Genomic DNA, 23,018 nt, shown 5'->3' with positions numbered 1-23,018 from the left:
TAATTTTTATTTATGAACTTCCTGCTTTGTCATTTTTTACACGTTTACTCTGGTTTAGAACCCAAAACCAGATCTGAGGTGGAGCAAAACCTATAAATTGATTTAGTGAAAGAAATTATTTAGATGTTGATTGGTAAACCTATAAATGGTACTAATGTCAAGCATGCAATAGTGACTAGGTGCTAGAACAAAACTAATAGCTATAAAGGTTAGTAAATTAATTAGATGTCAGCAGACATTTTCTTGTGAAAAATAGTCCATATTTTTTCTTAGGAATATTTTGCTCAAGAGGGGCAAAAATAAAGTGGAAAAAAGTTGTTTGCTTTTCTGTATAAAATGTCTATTTTCTATTTAACAGAGGAATTACTGGAATCTCTGATATCTGTTCTTCTAATAATTATTTGTTCCATGAAAGATGAAAATGCAAACACTGACATTCTGTCAAGTGGCAAAAGCAATAGTGAAAGATCATTCACACTGATTATAAAAGAGCTGTTTTGAAACCTTTTAGAATGCACACTCCCCCAAGTAACCACTAGATTGCAGATCTGAAAGGGGAGTGGAATACAATTCTGACTGTTCAGTGTAAAAAACATTGAAAAGTTAAGTCTTAGACCTGGAGATATTTAAAATCCCTACCTATGACCTGGGCTTCCCTTGTGGATCAGCTGATAGAAGAATCCGCCTGCAATGCAGGAGACCCCAGTTTGGTTCCTGGGTTGGGAAGATCCAACCCAGAGGAGGGCATGCAACCCACTCCAGTATTCTTGCATGGAGAATCCCCATGGACAGAGGAGCCTGGCAGGCTACAGTTCGTGGGGTCGCAAAGAGTCAGACATGACTGAATGACTAAGCACACACCCCTCTGACCTACTCTTGTAACTGGAGAAATTATGCTTAATAAATTCTTAAAAACTGAGAAAGAAGCTTGAGCTACAACATACAGTAGCTTAGAAAAGAAAATACTGGTTTTTAATTTAAGGGAGAAGGAGGGAAAAATATTGTAAATGGCAGAAAACAGGAGAGAGAGAAAAAAGAGAAAAGTGGACATATAAAAATGAGTCATATTTGGAGATAGGTATAATTATTCAATATATTATATGATATTCTTTTAATTATTAAATTCTATTTCAACTTCTTTAAAAATAGTAGAGAGTTTTCAAGTTTATATTGTTAATAAAATATATTTTCTTTTTCTTTCTTAGATGGTTATGTCCTTCGGAGCTATTTGGTGGACAAGTAAGCCTATTTTCTCCTCCTACTATACTTTCAAAAAGAATGATATTCTTTTCTTTAGGAAGGATTCCTAATATCATTTAAATAACATAATCTACTAAACTATCATAAATAAATTTTAAAACAATATACTAATGTCAATATGGTATATCCATAATGAAGTTAATTTTAAGTGTCACTCTTTTAAATATAAAGGAGGAGTCCTTCTCATTCATAATTATACCATTGGTGGTTTTATACATTCATTGGAGACTGGCATAGCAAACATTGGATACAGATCAAAATTGCTAGCATTTTCATTAATACTTTACTTTTCACTACCTATTAGTGTAGTTGAGGGACTTCCCTGGCAGTCCAGTGGTTTAGATTTCAACTTCCAATGCAGAGGGTATGGGTTTGATCCCTGATCAGGGAGCTGAGATTCCAAAACAAAACAAAACAAAAATGCAGTTGATTGGATTGATCGGAGATCAATAGCTTCTGCAGAGTAGGTACAAATGTCACCTGTTAACAGCTTATAGTTTGGCTCCTAATTGAGGGCTTTTCTTTACTCATGCCATGCATCATAGAGTATTAAGTTGCCTTTTTTGGAAGCATGCCAAAAAGAAAAGATAGAGGTCAATGATTCTTCTATTTTTATGAATAGGACATTGTCACGGTCTGGTACTAGTGCTATTAGAGTCACACTCGCCTCTCCCTCCCTGCCCCCCACAATGTTATAAGATTCTGTTCCAAGTAAACCAGTGCAAGAAATGAACTCCATTATCACAGTAGGTCATATATCAGTCCAGAGATTTACAGAATTCGGCATAATTAAGAAATCAAAGAGGATTCACAAATTGTATCCTTAAACAACCTGACACCATCAGAAAGAGACAACTGAAGGTTAAGTGCTCTGTCAGCAAACTGGTAAAGAATCAAGAGAAAAATAATCATGACACTTCTGTTTTCTTCAGAGCATTAATCACAGTAGTAGGTATTGGACTTTTCAATGGGCTTTACTCTATGAAAGATACAAATTTCAAGGAAAGAATGTGTGACAGATAATGGGACCACATCTTCATCAGTGATTATTACAGGATGATTCAGAGAGAATTCAGAAAGTGTACTCTCTAATTATTGCTTTACCATCTATTGAAGTGAACAGTTAATAAATGTTTATTGAATGAATGGTAGAAAAAACATCTGTCCTCTGCGTTTGTATCAAATTTCCATTAGCCAAATCCTTCCTCAATCTCAGAAAAAGGATTCAAATAGAAGACATAGGGAACTCATGGCATCTGCCATGGTTGGCAGCAATTTGAAAAGCCTGCTGCTTCTAAATGCACGAAGGTAGTGCAGGAACCAAGAGGAGGTCAGGTCTAAGTGACAAACTCCCCTCCCATTTCTGCACTTCAAAACCGTGTCCTCTATTTCAAGGTTCTATTAATATTTATAATTCTGTTTTAATTACTTGCATGTCATTCTCTCCTCCATTAGCTTATAAGCTTCTAGAAATAAAGGCTGCGTCTTACTTATAAATCTCCTGGTACATAGGAGGGACTCAGTGTGTGTGTGAAATAGAATGTGTCACAAAGATTCAGGATCAGATAAAACCTAAAATGTGTAAAAGTCACAAACTATTATTATGGATGCTGCCTATAACCACAAACATTTTTTAAATTATATAACATAAGAATCACTTTATGAACAATATCCTGGCTGCCTATTTTGTAACCAATACTTATATATTTTTAATTAATATTTACAAATTAGAAATATGGTAAAAATGATATACCCATTTCTGATACCAAATATTTTTGTATTTCCTTCAACACTTGAAGTTCATATGAAAGTAGTATACATCTGATATTAACAAACATAAAGAATTCATCAGAGTTTTGGATTAGGGCCCCCAGTAGAGTACTGTGCCTTGATTTTTCAGTTTGTTCAGTTCAACAAACATTTCTTAACCAAGGACAGATGTATGATAGGCTTATAGTTCAATTGAAAGATGAATAAGGCATAGTCTGTGCTCTTGGGGCATGTTTTCACTATTCTGTATGTCTATGATATAGAATAAGTTGTGTGTCTGTGTGTGCATGTGCGTGTGTTTAAGAATGAAACAGAAGATTAGATTAAGTCAATGAAAGGGGATGCAGATGTATATGAAATTTCTTCCCATTTATAAATGTATAACACATAATCCTCATCATCATAATACTTCTCATCCTTAAATGTCTTGTATCACATGAAATAATGTTATTAAACTTTTAACCTAAATGTTACTTTAATATTAAGGAGATTATGTCATTAAAGTAAAATTTATTTTCTACTTTACAGTGATGGAGAGATTTATGATGATATTGCTGATGGTAAGTCTCATGTGGCACCCACCACAGGGAAGAAGGGTGAATTTACTGTTCTTACAGATACTGGAAATAGCTTACTGGATTAATAAGAGCCTTCCAATCTGATCAGAATTTGAATCACCTGAAAATGTTAGGAAATGTAAATATCTTGGTATAATGAAAAAAACGTATTTTTGTACATGACTGGAAATCAAGAGAAAATCTCTTCATTTCCTTTGAAAATAAAAGAATAAAAATACTTAGTGCATTTTTCATTATACCATGAATATTAATAAGAATTGCTTTTAAAAAAAAAAAAGAATTGCTTTTATCCACAAAAAATATTTGTGCTTGGACAATGAATAGGTAAATATTTCATAACATGTATTACTCATTAGTATTATCTAAGCATTGAACACTTCTAAATTATGATCTAAAAATTTAATCTCACCTGAAATGAAGCATAGTGTAATGTTCCTTTTAGTCTCCTTTTAAATGTACAATTCTTACTGATGCTTAATATTTTCTTCCTCATCCAGAATTACTTTCAAAAAATACATTTAATAAAGTTTCAGATTAAATAATCCTGAGTCGCATTTTGATAGAGAATAGATTTGTCCAGAAACTTTGTTTGGAAAAGTACACTGAGCAACGAATGTTAAATAAATATATGGCCTTCCATTTAACTGCTTTTTCATAAAATGAGCCAATTCTACTTTTTCTTAATCCTAAACTAGGAGAGTATGAATCATTTACATTTCCAATGGGTGAACACTTAGAAGATATGTATTTTGTGTAACTAATTTCAATTTCTATTTTCTTCTTTCAGGTTGCATCTATGACAATGACTAGCTCTCAGCTTTGGTCATTCGGCTACGTTCATTTGACATCAGTGTGAAGTCTGGGTTTTAATTGGCCTGTGTTATCAAGTATCATAGAAAATGAATGCACAAAGCTACTTAGTACTTTTGTTAAAAAATTCCGAATTACTTTTATACGTCTTGAAATTTTGCACTTGGAAAGTGATAGCTCTGCCTAATCAACATCTTAGAAGACTACATTTATGAGATGTAAGAAATATTAAAAACCCAGTTCTGCCTCAGCTACAATGAAGGCATTTTAGTCCATCAATAGACAACTCTTCCTAAAAAAATCATTTGAGAGGAAATGACTGTGTTGTCTAAAGAAATGTAAAGAACAACAAAAAATAAATGGAAGGAAATTTTTAGACTTTTCCTAAGAGGGAAAATGATTGTTTGTACTTCTAATGATCATATCTTATATTCTCCATTCAAATTACCTAGCTTTTAAAAGGCAGGGCTGTCTCCTCTCTTATTGGTGGGTTAAATGTTTTTAAAAATGATAGTAGTAGTGGAACTTTTGTATAAAGTTTGTCTCTATTTGTTAATTGTGAATATGTTTTAATTATTTGATGAGAATGTATGCAATTCCTATACACACCTAAGATTAAAATGGTGGAAGAGTCTAAAATGTTTTCTTTTTGTAGAATTGTATGCTAACAGTATAATTCTGTTTAAAGTGCTATTGTAAGTAGAGTGGATATGAATGAAGACTACCCTAAAATTATGAAGAATGAAGTTTGAAAGTAACTAGCCTTTAATGCACCTCTTTGCTATGAAGGCTCTTTTAAATGTTTTTGTTTTTCAATGACCTCTATGGAAAAAAATTTAAACCATTTTACTGGAAAGTTGTCCAATAGAGGGGATATAAATTAATAAATCTTAGCGTTTGGGCTGTGTTTCATATTAGTACATACTCAACCAAAAACAACCCCAAAACAAAATGTGAATCATTTGGGTTCCAAATGATAAGAACACTAAATATGACACAAACTGAGGAGACCTAATACCCAAGAAAAAAGTATATTAGGAAACTTTTTCAACTTCAACCCACTCCAGTATTCTTGCCTAGAAAATTCCATAGACAGAGGAGCCTGGCAGGCCACAGTCCATGGAGTCGCAAAAGAGTCAGACAGGACTTAGTGACTAAAACAAAATATGAATTGAGCAAATCCTAATACTGGCTCTGCTATTAATGAACCTTGATGTGATATTGGATAAATTATTAATCTTCCTCCTATTAATAGTTATCTCATTTGCAAATTTCAGGGTTAGACTAAGTCAGTTTTTCCCAATGTTTTCACTATCGGTTAACTTCTATAATCTTCCTCTGCCCTAGCCCTGTGTTTTAGAAGCTTTTGCTGATTTTTAAAGCTCAGTGATGAAATAATGATTAATGCATTATCCATGGTTTAATATTTCAAAGGCCCACCCATTGGAGAGTCTGAAGAGTAGCCCCTCTGAATTAAAATAATTCCAAGTAATTGTAAAAGAATTCAAAGTCTTCATATGGGTTAAGTGGGATTTCTACTAGGTACTTTGAAATGTAAAAATAGATTATCAACTACTATAGTTCTATGTATTCATTCTGGGAGTCTGAGGCCCCCAGGTTAGAAGACACTGATCTTAAAAGGCCCCTTCCAATTATGAAATATTTTGATGTCTAATTTTTGATAGAGGGAGCCAGTATTTGCTCATGCAATGAATTTACTTTAAAACCAGATAAAATTACATCATCCAAATGTGGGTTTTGTTTGTTAAATCAGGTAACAAATATACAGACTACACTGACAGTGGGTTTCCAGTAATTTTTTCTTCTGATTGAGAATAGTATAAACTCAATACAATGTCAGTTTTAAAAATGCTAAATTATATCAAAAGAATCTTTTAGAACTTTGGTTCATACACAAAGAAACAGATACATGCCTGTGAAAGATTTATGTAATAGGTAATTGCCTTAATATAAAGGAAATATCTGAAGTATTAATTTTAATATACTAAATATTATTTGTTTTGGTTTTACATAAGGAATTTTGTCATGTGAGAAGAGTGACAAATAAATAATACCTTTAGCAGATAACTTTGCCTCCTACTTATCGATCAAGTCTAGCAGGTTTTCTGTTCCATAACTTGATCCCATATCTGTATAAGACTCTGTTTGAGCCCATTCTTAACCTCTTTTGGCTTCAGCCTCAGAAGGTGGAATACCTCTGGTTCAAACCAAACCTTCCACCACTGATGTCCCTGATATCCGCCTCCTGTTTTGTGATGGAAATTGAGATAACCAAGTGCAAATGCTTCGAATATCCTACAAGGTGCAGCCTTAATCCATATCCAGACACTAACCCAGAAAATAAGATGTCACCACTCAGAGCCAAAGCCACAACCTGTTATCTCACGTTTTCCTGCCTTCTCTGGAGTCTTCTTCTTTAACAAATATTTCATTCTCAACCTCCCTCTCTCACTTCTTCCCCATCCCTTTTTCCCTCCTACATTTCCTCTTTTCTTTTTCTCCCATTATGCAAATTCCCTCCTTTAGGCTTACAAACATACTCAAGTCTTTCCTGCTTGAAAAACAGGAAATCTTGCCTACCATCCAAATACCCTTCTAACTACAGTCTGTTCTATCTTCTTTTCCTCACTTCGTTGTCTTTCAATGGTATGGTATATGGAATTCCCTGGTGGTCCAGTGGTTAGGACTCTATGCTTCCACTGCTTGGGGCCTGGGTTCTGTCCCTGGTCAAGGAAGAAAGACCCTCACATGAGATGTGGCTCTCCACCCCCCGAAAAAGTAGATTATGTGTGGCAGCCAGGAAAATGTGCCTCATGGACCTTCAACTACAGAGAGCTTAATTAACCAAAGGCCCCAGGCCTGCCAATGCCAGCCTTCCTACAGACTGCTTCTATGTACCCAGCAACTGAGTGTGGCAGGCCTGTTCCTGAAAGATACAAAACCTTCCAACAACCTGGCTAGCCCTTCCTTACCATCATAGTACTCTGAGACTCTTTGCCCCAGCCATCTCTTCGGCCTCCCTTTCTGGGTTCAGACTTGCCTTGCTCCCTGCTGAGTCCTCCAGCCTTCCCTGCCTTCCTCCCATTTCCTCTGACACATGTATTTGTGCCTCCCCCATCTCCTACTTTGACTTCCCTGGTGGCTCAGATGGTAAAGCATCTGCCTACAATGCGGAAGACCCGGGTTCAATCCCTGGGTTGGGAAGATCTCCTGGAGAAGGAAATGGCAACCCACTCCATTATTCTTGCCTGGAAAATCCCATGGACGGACAGCCTGTAGGCTACAGTCCATGGGGTCACAAAGAGTCGGACAAAACTGAGCGATTTCACTTTCATCTCCCATTTTACTGCATTTTCACTCCATCTTGGTGTTTGCTTTCCAGAAGACCTGCACTGACCACAGTAGCGCTGGAGAGTTTGTAAAAATACACATCCTCCTCAGATCAACTGAATCAGAATATCTGGTGAAGAATTGTTTCCATCGATTTTCTTTAATTGAAGTATGGTTGACTTACAATGTTGTGTTAGTTTCAGGCATACTGCAAAGTGATTCAGTTATACATATATATAATCTAATATAAAATTATTGTTTGATAATTATTATAAAACATCGGGTACAATCCCCTGTGCAATACAATAGATTCTTGTTGGTTTCAATCAATTTTTAATTAACTTTAAGTATGAATTTAATGTGAAGCCCTGGCCCCTATTCACTCTCTACTACATTCTCAAGTTATATTCAATCTTCAGCTTACTGCAGTCTGGTCTCTGCTACAATTACTCTCAAGTCAAGGTTATGTGGATATCCCACAGTACCTCTAACTCACATGACTCAAAACTGAACTCAACCTCTTTTCCGTTTTCAGCTGATTATTCCTCCTATAGATTCTATTTCCATGACAAATCAGCCATCCATTCACTCAAGCTCGAAACCCAAAAGTTTCTCTGCTTCTGCTCCTTCACTTTTCATGTCCAATGACTCATCATTAAACAGAACTCCTCAAAAGTAGAAAATCTGTCTTACTTGTTTTATACTCCTATATCTGGGTTGAGAAGCTTCCCTGGAGCAGGAAATGGCAACCCAATCCAGTATTCTTGCCTGGGAAATCCCTTGAACAAAGGAGCCTGGCAGGATACAGTCCATGGGGTAACAAGAGTTGGACATGACTTAGCAACTAAACAACACCAACAAATTTGAAAGTAACATTGAAACACTTAAGATTTAACACAATAAATATAAATAATAAAATAATAAACCCAGTGTCTCAACTAGGTCCAGTTTCTACATCTGAGTTTCAGGTTACAGGGTGGATATCTTTTTTTTTTTTAATTTGATATCTCCTGAAACACCCAGAGAAGTAGTCATCCTGGTTTTTATAATAGAAGCATCTATTTTCTTTTGCCTTCAATCTTTCCCAGCATCTAGTCTTTCCAGTGAGTCAGCTCTTCAAATCAAGTGGCCGAAGTATTGGAGTTTCAGTATCAGTTATCCCAATCAATATTTAGGGTTAATTTCCTTTAGGATTGACTGGTTTGATCTCCTTGAGTCCAAAGGACTCTCAAGCGTTTTCTCTAGCACCACAATTCAAAAGCATCAATTCTTTGGTGCTCAGCTTTCTCTAGGATGAGGCAGAGTACGAGACGATTAGATAGCATCACCTAATCAATGGACATGAATTTGAGCAAACTCCAAGAGATAGTGGAGGACAGAGAAGCCTAGTATGCTTCAGTCTATGGAGTCACAAAGAGTGGAAAATGACTTAGCAACTGAACAGCAAGTCTGTTTTCCAATTCAGTGACAGTTTCCTCTATTTAACTGAGGAAAACATTAGGCTGTGTATATGGTCTCCTAGAGTAGGCTGGGGCATAGTCACAGTCTTCAGCTTTTACTGCAAATTTGGCAAAACAATGAATGTGCAACAGGTACCTCTCTCATCTTTGGGCGGTTTTCCACATGCAACAATTCCTCTGTAAGTGTCTTCACAACTTATTGAATTAGAAGAGTTTCCCCAATGTCAAAAAGGGGCTTCCTTGATGGTCCAGTGGTTCAGAGTCTGCTTGCAATGCAGCAGACACTGGTTCAATCCTACATGCCACAGAGCAACTAAACCTGTGTGCCACCACGGAGCCCATACAGCCTACAGCCCATACTCCACAATGAGAGAAGCCATCACAAGGAAAACCCTGTGCATTGCGTCTAGAGAGTAGCCCCCACTTGCAACTAGTGAAAGCTTGTGCTCAGCAACAAAGACCCACCGCAGCCAAAAGTGACTGAATAATTTTTTTAAAGGCATGTTTAAATGACAACTTGTTAATGGTTTTCCTACTCGAGTTTAGATAAAAATTCAGAGTTCCTGGCTGCAAGCAACATAAATTAGCTATTGCCTTTGCATAACTCACTCATGGAGTCAAAGTCCCTAAAGAGCGAAAACCACTGACCGTGGTTAAGTCACGTACTTGCTTACATGGTGGGGGCAGGGAGGCGCTTACTTCTCTGACTCCCAATTTAGAGAAAGTCACCAAAAATCATCCTCTCGAGCAAGACTATATTCAATGGTGGGAAGATAATTTCCCAATACAAAAATCAGAGTGCTACCAAGAAAAGGAAACCTGACCTCATGAGTAAAGCAGCCAAGGTATGTATGTGTGCATGTATATATACAAAAGACAATTGTGTATTTTGTTTGCATATTAAACACATTAGCAATATTTCTCTATAAGAAATGTATAGATAGATATTTGTATATTCTAAGTTCTCTTGAAGAATTTGCTCTTCTATCTTTCCTTGCTCACTTTTGATAGAGACATAGAGAAATGGTTCTATCCTATAAGAAACACCATGATGTCAACATGATGATCACTGGCAACTAATACTTATCTTTGGTGTGAGGACAATAAAGAATGGTGGGGCCTGTGGCAAATAATGGAATATAAGCTCTGTCCACAAGTGGTGATGGTTTAGTTGCTAAGTCATGTCTGACTCTTGCGACCCCATGGACTATAGCCTGCCAGGCTCCTCTGTCCATGGGATTCTCCAGGCAAGAATACTGGAGTGAGGTGCCATTTCTTTCTCCAGGGGATCTTTCCCACCCAGGAATCGAAACTGGGTCTCCTGCTTTGCAGGCAGATTCTTTACTGACTGAGCTACAGGGGAATCCCCTGTTTACAGGGGTGAGTTGCTAATTATACCGAGTATCTCCTACTTGGCCATCTAAATTCCTGCTCCAATCTTCTCCATTCTGCTCTGTGTCCCTCAGGACTACCCTTTATGGGCTGCTCCCTTGACCTGTAGCTTCATTCACCCAATGAGGAGCACTAGCAGACACTCAGAGGGACAGAGAGTGAACTTCAGCTGTTTATTCCTGTGGTTTCCTCCCTGAGGCATTGTCCACAAGCTCGTTGTGTCCTTCATGAGAAGTCACAGCTCTGCCAGACAGGCTTCTCCATCGTGCTGGCTCACTGGCTCCACTTTTCTCCCTCTCCTTCCTCCAAGGCTGTGGTCACTCCATAAGGTTACTGGTTTTAGGGTACTGCTCCTTGCTCTATGGTTCCCCGCCCCCCCACCACACACACACACTGTCCACACATGTGTAATCAATCCATTTTTAAAGTTTTCCTCCAATTTCCCAATTTGAGTTTCATCACCGTGGACAGTGACTGCAGCCATGAAATTAACAGATGCTTGCTCTGTGGAAGAAAAGCAATGACAAACCTAGACAGTGTATTAAAAAGCAGAGATATTACTTAGCCTACAAAGGTCTGTATAGTCAAAGCTATGGTTTTTCCAGTAGTCATGTACGGGTGTGAGACCTGGACAATAAAAAAGGCTAAGCACTGAAGAATTGATGCCTTTGAACCGTGATGCTGGAGAAGACTCTTGAGAGTCCCTTGGACTGCAAGATCAAACCAGCCAAGCCTAAAGGAAATCAACCCTGAATATTCACTGGAAGTGCTGATGCTGAAGTTGAAGCTCCAATACTTTGGCCACCTGATGCAAAGAGCCGACTCACTGGAAAAAAACCCTGATGGTAAGAAAAATTGAAGGCAGAGGAGAAGGGGACAACAGAGGATGAGATAGTTGGATGGCATCACCAACTCAATGGATATGAGTTTAAGCAAACTTCAGGAGACGGTGATGGACCGGGTAGCCTGGCATGCTGCAGTCCATGGAGTCATAAAGATTTGGACACACACACACACACAAAAAGATTTGGACATGACTGAGCAACTGAATAGCAACATCTGATCCTCACCTGGGCACTACTGAGGTATGGCTCAAGTCTCATGGATTGTGAGTCTGGTGTCAACAGAGTCTTCAATTTTTCAAAAGAAGTGATGTCAAGGTTTATATACTTCCTAGGTTTTTTTTTTAACTTTTGATTCAAGTTTTCTTAAAAGCACTATTCAGACCTAACAAATTAACCCTAATTATTATCCCAAATTATTATGGGCCAGATTTGACCCATATGGTCCATCTGCAATGTCAGCAATTTATGATGAGAAATCAATGAGATGGAACACAGGCCACTGTATAGCTACCCAACTTGCCAATAATGAGTCTTTTTGTGTAAATGGTGGACTAAAATTATTTAGTGTCTGTTACAGCCAGATTCCATTATAACACCAAATGCCATTGAGAGGTCTAATAGGAATACAATCATAAAAAAACTAATGCTGCCGCATACAAATTCCTTAGCCTCTGATATACTGCAAATGCCATGTCCTGGAATGGAAATCTAGTCAAAATTGTGGTTTGGGATTTGCCCAGCTGAGAATGATATTCAATTTCTAATATAAGCTATTTTCTTCATTTGTGGTCAGATTCTTATAAACAAAGGTGAGCAAAGAAATACTTTCTGTGACCACCAATGTCAACCCTCTTATCTCAGTTCTCAGAAATAGATCTTTGAAATATTGTTAATATTTTTTCCGAAACTTTAAGTTGATGAAGAGTTTTATTCAGGCATGTAAATTCTCTCTTCCCTTTCAAATTTATGATTTAACAAACACATGCCATGAGCTACTGAAGCTTCACTCACCATCATATTGCTAGCAACTCTATTGAAAGTAAACTAAAGTTTTGATGAAAGTTAGGTTGTTGTACTTTAATATGATATGCTTGTCAGAGTTTCACCCTAAATGGTAGAAGCTGTGTTAAGAAAAGCACTGAAATGCTGTTGCCACCCACACACCGCAGGGGACCAAAGTTTTCTTTTAGTTTCTCGTCTTTAATATGTATAGATCTAAAAGAGGTATGCTAAGCTATGCTGGTTACTAACCTCCGAGAACTAAATAAACATACAGGACTAGGAAACCAAAACCCCAAACCTTTCAAGAACACATAGTTTTTTGTGCATTCATCTAGAAGAGAAAGAAGACAAAAATCTCTCCTGTCCCTAACATGGCTATCGAGGTAGACTTACTGGGAAGGTTTCTTAAGATGGGTCCTCTGGAAACAGAACTTGATACTGGAATTCTCCTGTGAGGTATCTGTTGAGGGAGATCTCCCAGGAGAAATCTGTAAGGGAAAAGGAAACAGGATAGTACAGGAAAAGAAGGCAGGCAAAGACACGGATGGATACAGGTGCAGTCCAGGCTCCCCTGGATGCCACAAGGAAGCACTGAAGCAGTGCTCATCCCTCACTGAAGCAAGGGATCTGGGCTTGTGTTCACCTGTCAACAGTCTTTGGTTACCAGAGGCTTCCTCCTCTCCCAATCTCATTCTCCAATGCATCTCTGGGGAACATTGTTCTTTTGGACTGAGGGTGACTCCCTGCAGTGAGGTACAGCTGTGAACTTCAGCAGCCACTTAAAAATTTTTGTTGTTGTTGAAGTATAGTTGACTTAGAATGTTGTATTAGTTTCTGGTGGACAGCAAAGCGATTCTGTTTTTTTGTATATTTTTTCCAGTATAGTTTTTTGCAGGATATCGAGTATAGTTCCCTGTACCATACAGGAGGACCTTGCTGTTTATCCATTCTATGTATAATAGTTTGCATCTTCTAGTCCCAAACTCCGAATCCAACCCTCCCCTGACCCACCCTCTGGCACCACAAGTCTGTTCTCTGTGTCTGTGAATCTGTTCCTGTTTTGTAGATAAGTTTGTTTCCATCATATCTTAGTATGATCATCTCTAGGTTCATCCATGTAAATGGTGGTGTTGCATTCTTTTTTATGGCAGCCACTTCTTAAAGTAGCTGAGGGATGGGTGCACCTGCCAATAAAATTTACCAAGAGTAGATTAGAAATCAGTTTTCTCCAGATAGTGGTTCTCTCATCAAATTGGAAGGGATACAAAAGTGTGTATTTTAAGAGCCAAATGCTAAAGCAAGTCCTCCTCACATCATTAAGGGCTTGTCCTGACTTGTCAGGGTCCTGTCAGCACCCTGAATCAGTTCAACTACAGCATCATCTGTCACCAAATGTACACTGGGTAAGTAAACTGAGAGGCAGTTAAAGGTGAATGTTCATTATAAGTCTATTTATTATTATTCTATGTCTTTTATACATTCATCCAAATGGTAAAGCCATCCAATCTCACTGTTCAAAAGAGATAATTACATATAATTATGTATGTGATTGACTTCAGTTCAGTTCAGTTCAGTTGCTCAGTCGTGTCCAACTCTTTGTGACCCCATGAACCGCAGCACGCCAGGCCTCCCTGTCTATCACCAACTCCTAGAGTTTACCCAAACCCATGTCCATTGAGTCAGTGATGCCATCCAGCCATCTCATCCTCTATCGTCCCATTCTCCTCCTGCCCTCAATCTTTCCCAGCATCAGGGTCTTTTCAACGGAGTCAGCTCTTCTCATCAGGTGGCCAAAGTATTGGAGCTTCAGCTTCAACATCAGTCCTTCCAGTGATCACCCAGGACTGATCTCCTTTAGGATGGACTGATTGGGTCTCCTTGCAGTCCAAGGGACTCTCAAGAGTCTTCTCCAACACCTCAGTTCAAAAGCATCAATTCTTCTGTGCTCAGCTTTCTTTATAGTCCAACTCTCACATCCATACATGACTACTGGAAAAAACCATAGCTTTGACTAGACAGACATTTGTTGACAAAGTAATGTCTCTGCTTTTTAATACACTGTCTAGGTTGGTCATAACTTTCCTTTCAAGGAGTAAGCGTCTTTTAATTTCATGGCTGCAACCACCATTGGCAGTGGTTTTGGATCCCCCAAAAATAAAGTCAGCCACTGTTTCCACTGTTTCCCCATCCATTTGCCATGAAGTGATGGGACTGGATGCCATGATCTTAATCTGAATGTTGAACCTTAAGCCAACTTTTTCAGTGTATATATGCTGCACTGTCATCATCATCACCATTCATTAGCATTTATTGAAAGATTCCCTCCCATGTGCTATACACTGAACTGAGTGCTATGAGCTTTGTCCCATTTAAATCCTACATCAACCCTGTCAACCTACATCATCAACCCTACATCTGGCTCATTCAACTAGAAGAAATAAGGCTTGGAGATGATCCATGCTTTTCCCAAGTTACATGGCCACTGAGGCTTGCACTTTGCACACAAGTTCTTGTTACTGTGATAACCTGCCTTCCATGTGCATCTGATACATACTTCTCCTTCTGTTTCCTGAACACTAAAAAAATGGAAGGAAGGTAGACATAAAAATTATCACTAAGATACAAAGTAGTCAGAAACTAGAAACCCTGTTGGTTCTTTTTTTATTATAAAACAGATGACAAACAGAAAATTTAGCATTGAGTAAGGTACTGAGTCCAGTTTCAAGAGAAAGACTTACAAGACTGAAATATAAATGTAGTTATTGTTAGGTAAACTTGAAGAATATTAACTGTAAAGTCTACAATGACTTCAGGAAAAAAAAGATAATATATAGTGAAGGATTTTTTAGCAAACATACCAAAATTTACACATTCAGCCTAGTATTCGTTTCTTTCAAAGCAGTCAGTTTTAGGTATCTACACTTGTTTCAACTATTTGTTCAAGGTTAAAATTTGTTGTTAGGCCAAAAAGGAAGAAATTCACTTCAAATTTGCCTTTAGAACTTAGAACAAATTATTTTTAATATCTTTGTTATCAAAAGACAATAAATGTTTATCCTTTGAAAGTAGATTTGATTTTCACAAGTAGGCTAAAACCATTTAAACTTCATCTAGGGTATAAAGTGGGTAAGCAATCAGAGCAAGGCTTCTATGCACAATTAAGCTGTGACTATAAATTGATGGTATTTTCTTGTTCATCATAAATTTCCTCTAACCTTTCTTAGTATCTAAAGATAAATTTCATTGAATATTTAAATCTTACATTTACAATAATGGTATAACAGTTTTTTATTTCTCCCTCAACCATCTTTTAAAAATGAATTTTGTCATTAAATAAAATATCATAAATATATTTAAAGCTCCCTGTGTGCTTCACTCCAATCACAGTTTATTTCTTCCTTTCCTTCTCAAAAAAAAAAAAAAAAAAATCCTGATTTTGGTGTTTATCATTCCTAAGTATTTCTTTTTACTTTCATTACATATGTATGTTTCTTTCAAAATTTATCAGTAACTATTTTTTATTTGTTAAAATTTGATTTAACTAGTATCATACTATATTCACTTATCTGCAACCTGCTTTTGTCACTCCTCATTATGTTTGGAAGAGGTATATCATTCTTTGAAAAAACAAGTCACAGATACTTCTGTTTTTAAACTGCCATCTAAATTTGATTATTCCCAGGTTTTGGCATCATAAATAATGCTGTTGTGGAAATTCATGTCAGTTTCTGTGGGAGTACATATGAGGGTTCTCTCTGTCATTATACCCAGGAGGGATACTTTTAAATCTTAGAATGGGGCATCCTCCACAAGAATAGATACTTCCACAAGAAAAACCTCCATTTGGTATCTCCAATTGGTTTTCTTTTCATTTTAATGTTTATTTATTGATTTGGTTACAGCAAGTCTTAGTTGGATCACGTGGGATATTTAGCTGTGGCATACGAGATCTTTAGTTTCTGGATGTGGGATGTAGTTCCCTGACCAGGGACTGAATCCCAGCCCCCTGCATTGGGAGCACAGAGTCTTATCCACTGGACCACAGGGAAGTCCTTGCATGTCTTATTTTAGAAACTCTAATCATTACCAGTTCATGAAGCTATTCTATACTTCTAAAAGTTTGAACGTTGTGTTTTCCATTTTTAATTCTTTGAACCCACCTGGAAATGTGAATCTTTCCTCCACCCCAATTAAGCTCCTCCTTCAGGCCACTTTTGCCTGGTTCAACTGTCTTCACTAAATGCAAGACCAACTCTCCATCATATGCTAAGTTCTCGTTTATATCTGTTGTGAGTCTCATTCCCAGGGCTTCATGTTTATTTCCGCTAAATTCATGCTGAACTTTGCTTCCTATCGGACCATATAATTTCAAGGCTCTGAGCACTTTTTACAAGAAATTTAAATAATTCAATGTGCTGTGCTGTGCTTAGTCGCTCAGTCATGTCCAACTCTTTGCAAGCCCGTGAACTGTAGCCCACCAGGCTCCTCTGTTCATGGGGATTCTCCAGGCAAGAATACCAGAGTGGTTTGCCATGCCCTCCTCCAGGGGATCTTCCCGACCCAGTGATTGAATCCAGCTCTCCCACATTGCAGGCGGATTCTTTACCAGCTGAGCTACCAGGGAAGCCCAAAGAATTCAATCGCATCAATAAATTATTAAAAAAGAAGCCATAATAATTTTAAAAATTTCCATTATAGTAGCAGATTAAAAGAATTCATTATCATTTGTAGGAATACTAAAGGAAAAAATTAACAAAAGCATAAAAACAAATTAGAAATTTACAAAAGTCAGAAAAGTTAATGAGGAATATTAGCCACAATTTGTTAAAACCTAAAATATTAAAACATTCTTCAAAAAATCCAACTATTGGATGGCCCTGGTGGCTCAGTGGTAAAGAATTTGCCTGCCAATGCAGGGGACACGGGTTTGATCCCTGGTCTGGGAAGATTCCACATGCCATGGAGCAACTAAGCCCATGGGCCACAATGACTGAGCCTGCGCTCTAGAGCCTGGGAACTGCACCACAGCTACTGAAGCCCGCATCCCCTAGAGCCCAGGCTCAGCAACGAGAGCCGCCACCACAATGAGAAGCCCGTGCACCTCAGCTAGAGAGTAGCCTCTGCTTGCTGCAACTAGAGAAAAGCCCGAGCAGCCATGAAGACCCAGCACAGCCAAAAATAAAATAAGTAAAATTATTAAAAAATAAAGAAACGATTTCTCTGATTTCATGCTGACAAAGTAACCTCAGTTTCCAAGGTAAATCTGGAAAGAGCGTACAGCAGCAGAGCAGAAATAGTCACTTCAGTCCCTGGAAGAGCTATTCTATTTAACAAATTGCTTTCTTACACAAAAGAATTCTTATGAATGTCTAGCGTGATCTTCAGGAAAATCCTAAAACAGGATCTGAAAACGACTGGCACCAGTCATGTAATTATTTTTCCTTCTTTTGAAAAAATGAAATCTCACAGATCTGACATTTGTTTTTAAAGTTGACTGAGCCATGTCCCAAGGCTCTTCTTCTGACTGACAAGCTGTGTGTCTGCACTGAAGGTAAATGAAAGCCTAAGCAAACCACCTCTTTGAAGCTCTTTTCTAAGGAATACTACTTACTTCCTCTTCTGTGCTTGCTTTTTCTGATAAGACTCCTTACAGGAAAATCAAGTTTTAACAGCATTCATCAGGAAAGAAATCTGCCTAAACTAACAATAGTTAAAGAAGTATTTTGGACTCTCCCCTTATAATGATCAGCAAGTTTTCTTCATTTATTTCTATTTTTGTTTTGTTTTGTATTGTTACTATTTTATTAAATCCATATGCTTTTGTAATTTTAAATCTTCCTTATCGCCAAGCCTCTTTTCATTATGTTGGGATAACTTGGGCCACTAATTACGCTTTTTGACTTAGTCTATTTTTTCTCATATTCATATAACCACTCATTTTTTTCATCTGTACAATTTTAAGCTTTTAAACTTTTTAAAAATTTTAATGTATAGCAATAGCATAATTGAATTTTTTAAATTAATTTAACTATTTCTGACTTTTAACTGGTCAATTTACAATTAAATATAGATAAAGCATTCCATCTGTGTACATATAATTAGATGTGTTTTTAATCTTGCATTATATTTTCTGTTTGCCAGGTTTCCGTTTTGTCTTATGCTTCTTTGTTCTCCTTCTTGTCTTTTTTTTTGAAGACCAATTTCTTTTTTTTTTTGAAGACTGATTTATTTCTTCCTTTGCTGTTTTTGTTAGTTCATTCCCCATAATCCCATATCACTCATGTGTAAGCTTTGTAATCCGTTGTTCTTCTCTTAGTTGTTATACTTGCATTTTTTTTCAGCATACTTCAAGAAGTCTAAAGCTGGTTAATTACTTATCTCCTCCCTTGGAACAATATAAGCATTTTTGGATAGATTAATTCAGATCACCACTCCTACATAAGAAACTAATATTGTCCGATATTTAATTTTTTCCCTTTCTAATCCCTAATATTAAAATATTTTCAGAAGCAAACTTTTTGTTTATATTTGTTTATGTGAGTTACTAATTTCTTTACTCATCATTCTTTTGTATCTTAGACTATCCTTTCAAAACCATTTTATTCTTCTTGAAATGCATATAATGAAGAGCCCTATGGTCAAGTCTTTTGGTGGTGAATGTTCCCATTGTTTATCTAGAAATGTCTTTGTTTTTCCATATTCTTTAAAGATACTTGATTTTTTTTTAGTACAGACATTTGGTTGGCAGCCACATTTATTACCACTTTAAAGAGACTTTCCTCTGGCATCTATTATTTCTGCTGAGGATTCCTGTAGGTTATATTTTTCTTCTACATCTGCCTTGAAGAACTCTTTGTGTTCGATGCTCTATACTTTCACTATGTAGTGTCCAGGTGTAAGTTTCATTTATTTATCCTGCTTGCCATACTTTATCCTTCTCGTATTTGTAAATTTGAATTTTTAATAAGTCCCTGAAGAGGTAAACCCTAATTTCTTCAAATATTGAATCTTCTCTAATATCTCAATTCTTTCTTTCCGAGAATCCTTTTAAAGTATGTTAGCGCTTACACTACACTCTGTGTATTTTCTACATCTTGGGGTAATTTTTACTTCCATTTTTTAAAGGTCAAAATTATATACAGATAAATTTGACCTTTTTAATATATAATCCTGTAAGTTTAACAAACACATACAGTCACATAACCATCACTATCAATAAAAAATAGAAAGGAATCCTACTGTTTGCAATATGGGTCAAATTGGAGGGCATTATGCTAAGTGAAATAAGACAGACAGAGAGAAACAAATACTGCATGATCTCATTTATATATGGACTCTGAAAAACTGAACTTATAGAATCAGAGAGCAGTGTAGTGGTTGCCAGGGACAGAAGGTGGGGGAAATAAAGAGAGGTTGGTAAAAGGATACAAACTTTAAGTTACAAGAGGAATAAATTCTGAGGATCTAATCTATAACATGACTGTAGTTGATAATACTGTATTGTGTCACTGACATTTATTAAGAGTAGACATGTTCCCAACAATAACAAAAAAGGTAAATCTATGAGGTGAGAAATGTGTTAATTAACTTAATGTTAGGAATCCTTTTATTTGTTAATTATATACTACTTTAAAAAAGAAAATATTTTCTCAAAGGCTATCATTTATCTTTTTATTCTCTTAAAATTGTCTAAGAGCAGAAATTCTTCTTTTTCATAAAATCCAATTTATCAGTTTTTCTCTCATATTGACCATGCTTCTGGCAACATATCTAAGAAATCCCTTGCCTCACCAAAGATTACAAAGATTTTCTTCTCTTTACTTTTAGAAGTTTTGGAGTTTTAGGCTTTATATCTGGGTTTATGATCCATTCAGAGTTAATTTTCACATAGCGCATGAAATGCAGATCAAAATTTATTATTTTGTATGTGGATATCCAATTTATTCAACACATTTGTTGAAAAGACTATCCTTTCAACATTTAATTGTCTTCCCAACTTTGTGAAAAAATTCATTGAAGATATGACTATATCTGAGCTCCTTATTTTTGTTCATTTCATTTACATCTATCCTTCTCTATAAAATTACCCTGTTTTGGGAATTCCCTGGTGGTCCAGTGGTTAGACTTGGTACTTTCACTGCCAAGGTCTCCAGTGTGATCCCTGGTAGGGGAATTAAAACCCTAGAAGCTGTATGGCCCCGCCAAAAAATATACATTTGTTTTTCTTCTTCGGTATTGTCTTGGCTATTCTATATTTTTGCCTTTCCTTCTAGACTTTAGAGTCACTTTGTTAATACCTATAAATGAGATTCTTGAATAACCGTTAGTATTTTGTATCTTTCAAGGAACTGGTTCATTTTTTATCTAAGTTGTCAAATTAGCTGGCACCAAGCTGTTAATATTCCTTTTGTAGTCTTTTAATATCTGGAGGTTCAACAGTAATGTCCCATCTTTCACTTTTGATATTTGTAATTTGCAGCTTTTCTTTTTTTTCTTGATCAATCTGGCTAGAAGTTTATCACTGATTTATTTCAAAGAAACGACTTTTGATTTCATTGTTTTTCTCTGTTTTCCTGTCATTAATTTCTGCACTTAACTTTTTTACTGCCCTCTGCTCATTTTGGGTTTAATTTGTTGTTCTTTTTCTAGTTTTTTAAGGTAATAGTTTAAACAATTGATTTGAGATCTTTCTCTTTTTTGATAAAAGCACTTAATACTGTTAATTCCTCTGCTTTAGCTTCATGCTAAAATTTTGGTATACTAAGCTGTGATTTTTACATTTTAATTTACCTTTTGACTCTTTCTTCTTTGATTCTTTCTTTTCTGTTTAATTTCTAAATATTTGGAATTTTTCTAGACCTTTTTGTGCTATTGGTTTCTAGTTTAACTTTGTACGGTCCAAGAATATGTTTCATATGATTTCAATTTTTCAGATTTTTTAGAATTAGTTTTATGGCCCAGACTGTGCTCTCTCTTGTATCTATTCTGATAGTATTAAAAAGAATGTGTATTCTGATTTCCTGTGTATTTGTTCTCTTAACTACTGATGAAGGAGAGTTGAAGTCTTTGACTGCAAATGTGTATTTATCTCTTTATCCTTGCAGTTCTTTTGGCTTTTGCCTCTTGTTTTCATCTATCCTTATGCCAGTTCTACATTGCCTTAATTACTGTTGGTTTGCAGGAAGTTTTAAAGTCAGGAAGTGTATAATTTACATACTTTTAATATAATAATTGACACGGAAGGGCAGAAATCACCTATGTAGCTATTTATATTATATACAATCTTAACTAATCACTGTATACTTTGAACTAATATTGCATTATTTCATACATACTACAAGAACATTTTAACAGTCAGTTTTATCATACATTTTACTTCTATAATTTAAACCCACAATACATTGTTTTTGCCTTTGCTTTAAATCAGAAATTATCTTTTAAAAAGCATCTTTTGCATTTACGTGTATATTAACCATTGTTGTCTGCATTCTTTGTCTCTTCATATAGATCTGAATTTCCATCTGGAATTATTTCTCTTGTCTGCAGAATTACCTTCAAAATTTATTGTAGAATACATCTGTTCATGAAAAATTCTTTCAAAATTTTGAAAGTCTTAACATGTCCCTATTTCATTTTTTTAAAACTGATTTTACTAGATACAGAATTCTAGACTGTAGACATTTCTTTCCTTTCTCACTTTAAAGATGTCATTTAATTGATATCTTATATTCTTTCTGCCTGGCTTACATTTTTTCTGACTGGAAGTCACCAGTAATTCTTATTGTTATTCCTTGTAGTTAATTTGCTTTTGGTTCTCTTCTCTGCTTTTAAGATTTTTCTCTTGGGAATTCCATGGCAGTCCAGTTGTTAGGACGCTGCACTTTCACTGCCAAGGTTAAGGTTTCAATCCCTGGTCAGGGAATTAAAATCCTTCCCTGGTGGGTCAGAGGGTAAAGCGTTTGCCTGCAATGTGGGAGACCTGAGTTTGATCCCTGGGTTGGGAAGATCCCCTGGAGAAGGAAATGGCAACCCACTCCAGTATTCTTGCCTGGAGAACCCCACAGATGGAGGAGCCTGGTAGGCTACAGTCCACTGGGTCACAAAGAGTCGGATATGACTGAGCGACTTCACTTTCACTTTCAAGCTGCATGGTACAAAGATTTTTCTCTTTCTCTCTTTGTTAATTTTTTAAAAATTTATTTATTTTATCTCTGGCTGCACTGGGTCTTTGTTGCTGCCTGCAGGCTTTTCTCTAACTGCAGCAAGTGGAGGCTACTCTCTAGTTGAGGTGTATGGGCTTCTCATTGCAGTGGTTTCACTTGTTGCAGAGCATGGGCTTTGGCACGTGGGCTTTAATAATTGAAGCACATGGGCTCGGTACTGGCACATGGGCTTAACTGCCTCACAGATTCTTCCTAAATTAGGGAAAAATGTAGACTCTTCCCAAATCAGGAGTCAAACTCGTTCCCCCGCATTGGCATATGGACTCTTAACCTCTGAACTACCAGGGAAGTCCTTCTCTTTATCTTTGATTTTTGACAATTTGACTA

At 36.5% G+C, this 23,018-nt stretch overlaps 1 protein-coding gene across 3 annotated transcripts in view; it reads left to right on the top strand.

Annotated features, from left to right (window-relative positions):
• The window catches only part of FYB1 (FYN binding protein 1), a 170,085-nt gene extending 163,579 nt beyond the window's left edge, over window positions 1-6,506 (top strand). For all 3 annotated transcript variants that reach the window (XM_070476614.1, XM_070476612.1, XM_070476613.1), the window contains 3 exons: window positions 1,206-1,239; window positions 3,559-3,590; window positions 4,396-6,506. In XM_070476614.1, coding sequence (XP_070332715.1) covers window positions 1,206-1,239; window positions 3,559-3,590; window positions 4,396-4,418 — 89 coding nt within the window. In that variant the 3' untranslated portion in view covers window positions 4,419-6,506. The remainder of the gene's footprint in view (window positions 1-1,205; window positions 1,240-3,558; window positions 3,591-4,395) is intronic.
• Window positions 6,507-23,018: the final 16,512 nt, after the last annotated feature.

This window comes from Odocoileus virginianus, chromosome 14 (genome assembly GCF_023699985.2).
Source record: "Odocoileus virginianus isolate 20LAN1187 ecotype Illinois chromosome 14, Ovbor_1.2, whole genome shotgun sequence".
Lineage (NCBI taxonomy): Eukaryota > Metazoa > Chordata > Mammalia > Artiodactyla > Cervidae > Odocoileus > Odocoileus virginianus.
The sequence above is the reverse complement of the archived record's forward strand: the minus strand, read 5'-3'. Positions and strand labels throughout refer to the sequence as shown.